Source organism: Gadus macrocephalus, chromosome 15 (assembly GCF_031168955.1).
Source record: "Gadus macrocephalus chromosome 15, ASM3116895v1".
In the NCBI taxonomy this organism is placed as follows: domain Eukaryota; kingdom Metazoa; phylum Chordata; class Actinopteri; order Gadiformes; family Gadidae; genus Gadus; species Gadus macrocephalus.
In genome coordinates this window covers 9,510,872-9,523,644 of record NC_082396.1, presented here as the reverse complement: position 1 = coordinate 9,523,644, position 12,773 = coordinate 9,510,872, and the positions used below count along the sequence as shown (strand labels likewise).

At 43.2% G+C, this 12,773-nt stretch overlaps 1 protein-coding gene across 1 annotated transcript; it reads right to left on the bottom strand.

The window, feature by feature from the left end:
* Positions 1–3,444: 3,444 nt before the first annotated feature.
* Positions 3,445–7,777, bottom strand: prokr1b (prokineticin receptor 1b). Its single transcript, XM_060073587.1, has 3 exons — positions 7,492–7,777; positions 5,581–6,324; positions 3,445–4,180 (listed from the first exon to the last, which is right to left on the bottom strand). Exons 2-3 carry the CDS (start codon positions 6,069–6,071, stop codon positions 3,475–3,477), a joined length of 1,197 nt encoding a protein of 398 aa, XP_059929570.1. The 5' UTR covers positions 6,072–6,324; positions 7,492–7,777; the 3' UTR covers positions 3,445–3,474.
* Between the last annotated feature and the right edge of the window lie 4,996 nt (positions 7,778–12,773).

The following is a 12,773-nucleotide window of genomic DNA, read 5'->3' as shown; positions in this document are numbered from 1 at the left end:
TTGACCTTAACATCCCTGTTGTTGCCTACCGTGTCTATGTCCTCAGAGCTGCTCTGCCTGGAGATATAATTACCCAGGTGTTGATCTGTGGCACTGAGCACCATGTCAGCTTCTCAGAGTTCATGTTTACAGCGGGGCATCTCTCATAACCGGGGATGATGCTTTCGTGTTTATGTTTGCTTAGTTTTATTCAGAGCTCGGGAGTTGGTATGGATTTTTGGGATAACTTCGGGGGCCAAGGCGAAATGTAAAGACATATGTTACATAGACTTTTATTGAATAACTAGAGGGGCTGAGTCCATTCCATATGCATGTACAGCAGAACTTCTCCTCTGGGTTGCCATTAGGATATGACCCGCCCGTTTACCCAGAAAGAAACAGGTCCATTATGTGATTGCAGCTTTACAAATCCTGGCATTGTATGCATCATGTTTTCTGTACACTTTAGTGCTTTGCTGTATTTTCTTGACAAAGTATATTATTAATTTATTGTCACAATGAATTCCTAACTATCCATCAACCGCATAGGCGATAATCTATTCAATTAGCTGGTGCATTCATCACACACACACACACACACACACACACACACACACACACACACACAAAGTGAATTAATGGGACACAGAGGAAGAGAGAAAGGAGGGAAAGAGATGTTAGATGTTAAGAGCGATATAGAGGGAAGGAGGCAGGCATAAAGAGGGCTGGGAGAGAGGTTGGCAGGTTTCAGGCTAGAGTAGAAATCCCTATCTATCACAATTTTCCAATATTAAAGGTCCCCTGGCAGGAAAATCTTACTTTATGAGGTTTTCTAAATGAATAAGTGTTCCCTTGGCCTGCCTATCGTCCCCCAGTGGCTACAACTTGCGTTTGGTGTAAAACAAAAACTAGGTATCCTGCTCGCCTTTGAAAAAATGGAAGCTCAGGCGCGCTGATTTGGTATGTGGTTACGTCCCCTTTCTCTGCCTTGCCCGCCCACAGAATGTGTGTGTGTGTGTGTGATTACATACACTGTAACACAAGTGTTGTAAACTTCTTTGTTATTTGGATAACCGTTCTGCTGTTGGTGTTATGGCGCATAACACATCGGTTCATTGACGTCTCTGGTATTTCCACGACAAGACTGTAGTTGGGGTTATCTCAGCCATGGTTGAGAAGGAAGCGGGCAGCAGGCAGCCTCGTAGTGGCTGTACTTCTGCACCACGGCTGAATTTCGGGAACGTCTTCAAGTACTGTGTTAGGGGCCCACTAATATCTATATTAAAGCATCCATAAAGTAGCATGCCATTGGACCTTTAACATTCATAAAGACTGTTGTTCAATTGTGGGAGCATGGCTTTAGCTGTGTGCTACTGGTTCAATTCACATGGGGCTTCCCATGCTAAGAAAATATATACTGACTGTATGGTCAGATTGTAGGACTGTAAGAACAACCTTTCCATTAAATGGCATACATTATCATTATTTGTATCACTACTATAACTATTACAATTAAATAAGGACTTAACTACTATTATTACAAAAAAATAATTTTAAGAGGAAAAAGAAAAAAGGAAAGACAAAGCTACAAAGAAAATATCTGATTTCTAGAAGAACCTGTTGGACCATTTTATTATATTGTCTTGGATCAATGAATACAATCGGCCACAGATCCCTCTGCTTGTAACAATAACAAATACAAGAAAGATACTACATAAAATTTGCATTGTGAATAGTAGCCTAAAAGGCACGAGCGCTCAAATACCATAGGTCTCCAAATACCATTGATTAAATAAACAATATTGTGAACTCAACAGTTACTATCAGGCAGTATAGTTAACCCTTCAACTCTCAACTCCGGGTTCCAAGGGTCATTACATCATAATGACCACCACCAGCACCACAGCCAAGAGATGAATAGCATTTCATTGTGCCCCGAGCTAGGCGATAATTCTACCGTAGTGTCATGAAACAGTCTGATGCGCCGAAGCCACCATGAGACGGACGAGGGATGAGGTCAGTGCCCACTTCACAGTGTGTTCTAAATCAAAGCTCCCTTCTCTTTCTTTGCTGCCTTGTTCTATGTGATACCATCGCTCCGTATCTTCAATGCTGCGGTGTGTTTGGTACACTGTTGAAACTGTCTAAACAGAGATAACTGTAAAGCCAGATGTTTTATGTGAGATATGGAGTGATAGTACCATAGAAATAGGAACACGATGGGTTACGCACTCATTTATTACACACAGAATTTATCCACAATTGAATAAACATGCGTTTAATAGTGGGGCTGGTTTAAAGTACATAACATACAAACAGCAAAATACTAATTTGATAAATAGAATATTCTGTTTTTATTTGTAATTACCACAAACACATACAGAAATATCCACCAGAAAACTATATGACTAGTGTCGTTAATATACATTCATCCACTCTACCCTGGTTTGATGTTGTATTAAGTTCACGTAACTTAGTAGTACTCATGTTCCTTGAGTCAAATGAATTATCTAAATAAAGTAAAAACATTAGTTTGTACATAGTTCAAGATATAGTTGTTTATTTTGTATTATCCTGCCATCTCTCAGTAACGTTGTCTTGAGTTGCTTTACCATCACTGTACACAGAAATAACTCCCCAAGGAGTAGCATACCATATCACTTCTTATCAAAAGACTGTGGTAAATCATAAAAATACACTCAAGGTGGTGTCATCACAGGTTTGTTGACGGTGTATATGGCTTTTATTGTCAATTTGACTGGCAAGTATGCAGTAAAGACGAAACTGGCAACATCATCAAATGATTTCAAATGATTATCAAATGATTTACATATGCCAATATCATATTTGATGTTGCCAGTGGGAATCTCGTCAAGTGGAGAAAATCCCTTGAGTTTGGTTTTGGACGAGAGGCTGTGGATCTTATGGAATGTACTTTAGTGTTGGTGGAAGAATACACTACATCAAAGTGTTATCATAACCTGTAAACATACAACTGCAACTGCATCATCTGCCATCAAAAAAGGTAATTAGTTAGACAGAATGTATTTCATCAAAGCCTTTCAAACATACCCTACTACTTACAAGGTTTACTGAACTGCATGAAGCAAAATAAAAATAAATTCTTCACAGCTCTTTGAAAATACAACTCTTAATGCCATCACATTTACAAACTTCATATAGAACATTCAAAGATTGCTCAACAATAACTTACAATCATATGTGCATCACAAATTCGGTTGTGGTCGTATTCAACACAATGTCCATGGAATGAGTGTTTTATACAGACGGATCGACCTTTCTCACCCTGCCTTAAGCACCTTCTGCGACAGTTTAATGGCCATACAAAACGCCGGTCTCGATGTCATTAGCGCTATCCCCTGTGCAATATGTTTCTTAACAGCCACCCTTGTGACTGCCCACCATTGCATCAAAAAAAGCTCTCCCCCCAACCCCTTTCCCCGTTCTCTCTCCCGCCCCCCTTGTCCTTTCATCCTACTTAAGCCGGATGCACTCTTCCTCCTCTGTGACAGGCATGGAGCAAGTCCGTAGATCGGTTTCTTCCGCGGCCTTGCTGGGTGCGTAGGTGGACCTCCAGCGCAGCAGCACGATCTTCTTCAGGTACTTGACCGTGTTGTTCTTGACGCTGACAAAGCAGAAGGTGTTGATCATGCTGTTGCTCATGGCGATGCACTCGATGACGTAGAAGGCCACCAGCGAGTGGCGCTGGCGCGTGATGACCGTGGGGTGGAAGTCCCGCAGGATGGTGTAGGCGTAGTACGGCGCCCAGCACAGGACGTACGCCGCGAGGATCCCGATCAGCACCATGACCGTCTTGCGGCGGCACCGCAGCCGCTTCTTGATCTGCTCCGTCTGGAAGCCCGGCACGCTCTTGAACCACAGCTCGCGGGAGATGCGCACGTAGCACACCACCATGACCATCACCGGCACCGCGAACTCGACGGCGAAGATGAAGAGGAAGTAGGTGCGGTAGTAGGCCTGCTGGTCCACCGGCCAGATCTGGGCGCAGAACACCTTGTGGGTGGCGCGGCTGCCGCCGCTGCTGTGCGGGTACAGGGTCTGTGAGTAGTAGGCCGAGGGGATGGAGATGATGACGGGGACGATCCAGACCCCCAGGGTCAGGCAGTAGGCCGTCTGGTGCTTCATGCGAGGACGCAGAGGGTGGACAATAGCCATGTACCTGAGAAAGAGGAGATGAGAAGAGGTTCTATTTATCCCCATAGAAATTTGTATTCCGCTGTCAAAGCAGCGATAGAAATAAAGAAAAGAAGAAGAAAGGTGGTCATTCTTCCATAACTTATCCAAGCTATTTCCCAAAGGAGTTTGAGCTTCAGGAGTATATTCTGCTTAATAATGCTGGTAGACATATTGGAAGTGGGGAGCTGCGTCATAAATCCATAACTTAATTAATGCATGGATGGATAGATGGACAGATGAATGGATGAATGGATTCAACAGATAAATAGATACATGGTTAGATTGATGGATCGATTTAAGGCTGGTTCGATGTTTGGTTGAATCGATGGGTTAATAATGGATGGATGGACTTGATTGTGGATGAAATATTTGCATGTGTTATGTGTGTGCATTAACATGCACACACTTTCTTATTTTCTTTTAATAGAATTTGTCATTGCCATATTACAAATGTGTCAACTAACTTCAAAGGGCATTACATAGTTAGTTGGTTTTGATCAGCTTAACTAGGAGAGTATCTAGCAACCATCGATGATTTTTTAAACCTGGGAGTGAGTTAACGCTGCACTCCCTGATATAAAGGGAATAAAAAAAACGGAGAACACAATGACAGTAATATCAGAGGCGATGCATTCGAAGAATAAAAATAACGTGAACATGAGGTGGTTAGGTTTTCTTTACAGAGCCACACAAATCACAACCCCCATCTGGTCCTGCCATTAAATCGTTGACGGCCCTGGCCAAAGCTCCACTCAATCATAACTCGACAGAAAAGCAATACTAACAGATGGACAAGGAGATGAGGACGCCTTGTCTCGGTGACTCAGCGACCCGTTTCAAAAGGTGCACGTCTGGGTATTTTTACGTGCACACTGTGATCATGTGTGACCGCAGCCTCTGCCCGCCAGTGTGTTGCGGGGGAATCAAAGTAGCAGCCCTCTTCCAACATAATGAAAGGAAAACGAACATTAAGGGAATTGATAAGACAGATGTCGGTCCTTCCCTCTCTTTAAAGCTAATCTCAAGAACTTTCTGTTCCAAAAATACTTCTCTTCCACCACTGCATAAACCCTCTGTATGTATTATTAATTTCTTATTTTTATTTGTGATGTTGAACTTCTTGTTGTGCTTTCTTGCTCTGTGTGTGCTCATGAATCTGTAAAGCGACCTTGAATGTGAGAAAGGCGCTATATAAAATAAACATATTAACTTCATTATTATTATGACAGCAACAGCCAGGATAGAGGTCATAGGGTTGTTAAGGCATGGATTCAAGTAATGACAGAAGGATACATTGTATAACGTTGTCTTTGGCCTCGCAGGGAGAAAACACCCTGCCACCCCTAACACAAAGCTCGAACCCTGGCATTGGCAATGACCTACCTGTCAACGGCGATGGCGAGCAGCGCGTTGGTGGACACGTACAGCGACACTGTCCTCAGGTAGTTGACGGAGGCGCACAGCACGGGTCCGTGGCTCCAGGACAGCTGCTTCATCACGTAGTAGTCGAGGAGGAAGGGGCAGCACACCACCGCCACGATGAAGTCCGACACGGCCAGGTTGGCGATGAGCAGGTTGGTGAGGTTGCGAAGCTTCTTGTAGCGCACCAGGGACGCGATGAAGAGGAAGTTCCCAAGGCCGCAAACCGCCATGATGCACACCAGCACCAGGCCGATGAGGATGGTGGCCACGAAGAAGGCCTGGCCCTGCGTGGTGTCGGGGATCTCGTCGGGGGGAACTCCGTAGTCCGTGTCGTAGCTGGTGTCCAGTATGTGGTTGAACTCCCCGGCAGGGAGGAGGGGGTGGTGGCCTCCGTCCAGACCCCCCGTCTGGTTGAAGACAGCCGTCAACAGGCTCGCATTGGAGTCTCCCATGGCTTGGCCACGCACACACGCAAGCAAACAATCACACACGCGCGAGCAAGGACTTCTCGATAAATATCTGACAAGTGAGGCTCGGATCAATGATGCTGCAGTGTAAACAACTCCCACATTCGGTGGCAGCAGGTTGGGTCTTCTCTGCTCGAATGACAATCAGGTTGGACTGAGATGGTGCAGACACTTTGGAGAGACTTTGGAATTTCTCACTGTTACGCAAAGATCGAGAGAGGAAGTGGCGCGTCTGTACCTGAAACAAAATAAATCAACATTTCAGAACTACATACAAATTGTAATGCTCAATCATACTCATATGTCATACTCATACATACTTGTTTGTCGAGGACACGTGTGTGTGTGTGTGTGTGTGTGTGTGTGTGTGTGTGTGTGTGTGTGTGTGTGTGTGTGTGTGTGTGTGTGTGTGTGTGTGTGTGTGTGTGTGTGTGTGTGTGTGTGTGTGTGTGTGTGTGTGCGCACTGGGCGTCTGCGTGTGTGTTTGTCTTTGTGTGTGTGTCTGTGTGTCTGGGTGTGATTCACAATGAGTCAGACAGACTTATAAAAAGGGACAAGGTGAAGGGGACATTGAGGGAAACACATGACCCACGATATTGTGTGAGCTAGAGACTGAATCACAAGGAGGGAGAGAGAGAGGGCGAGAGAGTGAGAGTGATATGAACAAGCATGATAAAGTGAATCGATAGCTTTCACTACTAAACAAGAAGAAACTCGCCAAGAAAACTGAATGGTTCCTTTCCACAGCTTTGCCTTCAAAAATATAAGTTAATTGGGTTTAACCAGACTGTAAAGGGTATAACCACCAGGAATATAGGTTCAGGGCAGTCCACAAATATAATGTAGAATATATGCTATAATTAAAAGTTTGTCATCATAAAAAAATAGGTAAAACAGGTGGTGATCTGAGCTCTTTTTTTTTTTAGCCATAGAACAATGATTAGCTGATAAGTGGAGAATTAGAGCTAAACAAACGACACAAATGATGGGCTCTTATAATGAATGCTTTTATTTTTTATTATAAATATGAAAAAAATTACTTGGATGCGTTGTTAAAAAAAACGAACGACTAACCAATTTGATGGGCGCTCAACAATAATGTACTCATCATCGACTTTATTGAGACGGAGAACAAAATGTTTCGATAGTACGCCCATAGGGCTAACGCAGGCATTGATACAACTAGTATGCATGAATGCATGATTTTGCGTGTAGGCAGCATTATAAAAAGGCAATTCCAGTTTACAATCTGAGAGCAGATCGGGACCTATGACAAAGAATATGTCCGAGTTCAACAACTTCTGGAAAAAATCAAGAGTTCAGAAAGAGGAAGGCTATTTGGCAACATCGGCAAAAATGTTACATATTTTGCCATATATCATAGGCCTAATGCCGAGTGTCTTACCTGGTTGTAATCCACTAGATATGACACAATATCCAGCTCTGTAGAATAATAAAGAGCAGAAGAGATGCATGTGTTTCCCCGTCCTGTGAGCAGCCAGACGCTCTCTGGAGAACCACTGAAGGACAAATAAAAGTTGCGTCGATTCTCTCCCTTGTAAATGTATGACGCCGCAGATCCACCTGCATTACTTATCAAGCTACAGCTCCGCCTTGCTTGTGTTTCCAGCGGGATGCTGTTGCTTGCTTCCCTGAGTGAGACATTTGCATATCTCTACCCGTATCTTATTCATTCGGAGGATGGCCACCGACCCACCCACATGTTCATGTTAGTGTGTTCGTGGGGGGGGGGGGGGCGTTCATATGACCCCCACCGTACATTAGCCATTTCTTATAAGTTGTCTCATTATCCAGCGTCTCAGCCTAATGCTGGAGCCAGGATTTCAATTTAACTTTGGCTGCTATAGGCACCAAGCTTCAGATACCTTGCAATCAGTTGATTAAAGCCTCGATCCATACTGTCCAATCCAGTATCTTTTTAGTTTCTCCGAAAAAGAAGAAAGAACCCAGAAGATAAAATATGAATATAAGGGAACAAATATGAATGAAACTACAATATTATTGAGATTGCCCTAAGGTTTTTGCAGAAAAGTTTCTAGCTGGTGATGTAAGCCTATACATAGGCCTATTTGAATAACGAAAAAGAGGCAATCTATGAAATTGTATTAAAAAATTGTTTTGGGGGGAAGGTTGTTTGCAAACAGCTTATTCTTTTCCGACAAAAGTTCCTTGAAGGATCAAACCCTCAGTTTCCTTTAAATCCTCTTCCTTTAAATACTGTTGTCACTTGTTCATAGGGGTACAATGTCTTTAAAGGAATACAAAGCTCCTTTCATTGGTTAGCATTAGAGGACTGCCTCTCTGTAACTGACGTGCCATTTCAAGCATTCTTATTGTTTATCAACAGATCTGAAGCAGCTCTCTGAATTGAATTGAATTGAAGAGGCGTTTACAAGGGAACCAGTTGCCCTGTCACACCAGCGGACATGTGTGATTGCATCCGGACTTAATAAGCAGGTACAGCCCGGGTGACCATATGAGCCAATAAGAGGTTATGCATGCGTTAATATTCCACCTAGAGAGTAATCTACAAAGCAAACCAAATAGGTGTTTGGGGTTTGGTTCTCAGCCAAGTACGGTTAGTAATAGACTATTTGGTGTCGCTCTTAGGTCTGCAACTGCTACCAGGGCTCAGGTCGTAGACTACACTGATGAATATTGCTCTCCTGCCCGTGGACTGTTTACTAAATTCAGCAGACACATAATAAGTTTCATGACCAATACCTGTGTTGGTCCAAGGACGACGTCTCTGTGAAAAATGTTGATTGTCCTTCTCATTGCATTGCTTGCGAGGCGGCTGGATTTGCACTTTTGGTTGAAGCAGTGGATCGGAACAATCAAGTGTCCTTTGAAGTAGGCTTACTTCTTTATTTTTGTTATACGTGATAGATAGTGATAGACAGATGGTTGATACAATTACCTGTAAAGTACTTTGATTAGAGTGCCGGCCCTTTTCGAGAGAATTCCCAAGGATGATTTCCCAGATGGTTCTTTGTCACAAACCATCTCGCGCATCAGGTTATCACGTCACACAGTCTCAAAGGCTTCATGGTGGTCTAATCATTAAGGGAACAGGGAGAAAGGTCCGGAAGAAACCTTGTGACGGAAGACGAACACATCCATAGGGTGCCAGTTATGTAAGAAAGAAAATAGTTATAATGCAATAATATAAGTGTTTTTTATTACAATCCATCATGAGATTTGAGAAGAATCAGAACAAAATAATTGGAAGGACTAAATGAGCAAAAGCCAAAAATAGAAGTTCAGAACCAATCATAGAGCGTGAAATCCGTTTCCTGCGTTAATGTGTAACTGCGTTGTGGAAAATCAAAGAACCAACTAATTACTTATTCATAAGGGTCTGTTATTTATGCAGAAATTGCAGAAATTCAGTTGTACTTGCTGTCATCTTATGTGACCATGAAACCCACCCTAAATACCCAGCTCCCCCCATTGAACATGCCAGGAGGCCTATAAAAAGCGTACCCTTTGCATGTATTCGTTCGTCATTTTATCACCCTCTAAATAACAACATTACCCTTGATGGTCTAGCTGGGCCCAGAAGCAGGAGAGGCGGTACTTGCGTTGCGATCCCAACCACCCGAAGGGAAGGATAAATACTGGGCTTTCATTTCCAATGGCAGACAGTCTTCTAATCTCATCTGGGCCAGCGATTTACAACGCCTGGTAAGACACGGGAACAGAGGGGGGCAGAGAGAAACCAGTCAGGCGGTGTTGGGTTCCTTTCTTCGCCTCACAGGCCAATAGAATGAAATGGCCCTTTTAAAAAAGACAACCGAGTGAATCTGACGTTCAAATTACTTACATTGGCAAACTTTGAGGCACACAAGAACTGCAAACATTTTTCAGGGGATAGGAATTCACTTATAATGGTTTTGGATCTGTCGTGGATGGATGCCAGCATCATCTCGATGGTTTCAGTGGGGTTGCGGGGGGGCACTGTGTGTGTGTGTGTGTGTGTGTGTGTGTGTGTGTGTGTGTGTGTGTGTGTGTGTGTGTGTGTGTGTGTGTGTGTGTGTGTGTGTGTGTGTGTGTGTGTGTGTGTGTGTGTGTGTGTGTTTGAGTGAAATTATTCTAGGCTCTTTTTTTCCGGCAGTATTAATTTTCCACAGGCATCCTACACAATCATCCTAACAGAGGAAAAAATGATCTCATACTTAACAACTCACAATGTAATAACTCTCTGTTCCAATTTCTCTTGGGGTTGGTGCAGCCTCATGTTGGTCACTCTGATTTATGCTCAAACAGGTTGCATGCAAAGAGGAACTTCCAGACCCCAACTGCATGTGCTGGACATAGTCATTTAATTGTTATTGCTGGAAACCTGTGTTGAGATCCATAATGCTTTGTACACTTCTGTGGGGAGACGTCACAAAGCCTGGGCTGGAAAACAAGACTTAAAGGGGGGAAATTGATTAGTGCTGGCAGAGCTTGTGTTTGCTGTAAGCTAATTATGCGCTTACAGATCCTGGCCTCCAGCAATTGATCGAAAACAAATACCAAGCTAAATAAAGTGAAATGCAATGACTTTAGATTGTTAATCTAAAGTCTTTGTGATTATTGGAAGTTTATTTCCAATGACATGTGTGCTAATGGTTACACTATCCGTGATCCCCGCTGATCGGTCTGCCCCCGCTGTCATCCGGATTGTGTTTCCGTGAGATTGCTCCTGCAGACGGAGGTATGTTTGAATATCTGCTCATTGAACTCAGCAGCACATCGGGATGACAAAGCTCGTATTTGGATACCTGTGGTTGGGGGTATAGGGGCAAATGCAAGCTTACTTTGCTGATCCCCTTCCGTGGGCCTGTGGGAAAACGACAAATACTGACGCACAGACGGCATATTGGTCGGCCTCAGGCCTATGAAGCATCAGAGTACAAATGCTCAGAGGTTTTTAAACACATCTGGGGTCAATGTGAATATTTGTAACTTTTCATTTTTTTACTTAATTTCAAAATGACCTGAAGACACGGAACTGGAAGTAGTTTTGGAGATAAATGTGTGCATGCACTAGGTTGATCAAGATGATATAATCAGTGCTAACTAATAGTCATGTACAGTATATAGAATAACTGGAGGTGGTAGGTAGAATAGGGTTCTTACACATGGATATGAACACACTCATAGACATATGAGTACATAGTGCAGTGCGGGGACGGGGACACTGTGCTGCAGAAGGCGCCGTCCTTCGGAGGAGACGTAAAACCGAGGTCCTGACTCACTGAGGTCATAAAAGTTCCCAGGGCACTTATCCCAAAGAGTAGGGGCTTCCCCGGTGCCTGGCCCAACCAGGCTCATTCAATCTGGCCCCCTAATCATCCTCCTGTATAATTGGCTGACTCATTAATTCCCTCACTCTCCAACTCAAGCTGGTGTGTGGTGAGCGTTCTGGCGCAGATTGGCTGCCGTGCATCACCCAAGTGGGTGCTACACACTGGTGGTGGTGAGTGAGGTCCCCCCTTCACTGTAAAGCGTCTTTGAGTGTCTATAAAAGCGCTAGATAAATTAAATTCATTATTATTATTATTATAGGTCGATAGATAGAATATGTGGTGGAAATGATCAAAGGGGTAGATAGGATGGGTTCTTACTACTAGAGATGTTTAAAGGTAGATAGCTAAAACAGCAAAAATGTTTATAGGTGCCGATAGAAAGGGGCTGACTGTAAGGTGATGCTTCTCTAACCAAGTGAGGCTGCTTAAACCAGCCATATATATTACTATGCAACTTAATAATATACAATATACATAATATGGCCAGCGTCAGACCGATTTGACTCTAGGGCTATGTCAGGCTGCACACCGGTGGTTTTTTGTGCTATCGTTGCACAAATGTCAGACCGGCCTTAACCCCCCACACTGAGATCTCTGACATTGCAGCATGGACCACCTGCTGTGTGTCATATTGCTCAAGCGTGACAATAAAACGGTTTAATCATCATCCTGTGTTTTGGTGTCAGAGGAGCCCATCTAAGCCACAGAGGTGGATAGCCAGAATAAGTGCTAGAAATGTGCATATGTGTATAGAATAGTGTCTTACTCCTAGACTTGAACACAGGTATTGAGAGGTGCATAGACATACCGAGGTCGATGGGCACTGCAGACTTATAGATGCGGAGATTGATGGACAAAGGGGCCGAGAAGTTTACAAAGGTGTAGATAAATAATAAAGAGTGTATAGTGTATAGATAGAAAGATAGAATGGTCGACATGCACATAAACTGTTTTTGTGTGTGGCGTCCTGCAGTCACACTGTTGTGACTGCTGTTCCTGAGCCTGCAGGCTTTTCTAGAGCTATGCGTGTGATGAAAGCATTGAAGAGCAACGCCATGTGACACACAGCTCTATTCAGACACCCTGAATAGAGCTGTTATTGCTCTTCAGAGAGAGAGAGAGAGATGTGAGTAGTCTCTCTTCTCTGAGTCTGCTCCATACGAAGTTGTTGAAACACTTGGTCTAATAAGATAGTTTAGAATCAATTTTACAACTTTTACTACTACTACAACAAATGTATATAAAAAAATTATGCAAAAAATATTATGAATAGTCGTAGTCATTTAATAAATAACAGTGTCGGAAAAACAATACAATAATTTTTATTTATTTTATTTTATTTAACCTTTATTTCACCAGGAAGGTCCCA

Excerpts from the sequence above, each read along its gene's own strand:
- prokr1b (XM_060073587.1), bottom strand. The coding sequence starts at position 6,071 with ATGGGAGACTCCAATGCGAGCCTGTTGACGGCTGTCTTCAACCAGACG. Across the intron at positions 4,181-5,580 it reads CTCGCCATCGCCGTTGACAG|GTACATGGCTATTGTCCACC; the intron begins GTAGGTCATTGC and ends CCTCTTTCTCAG.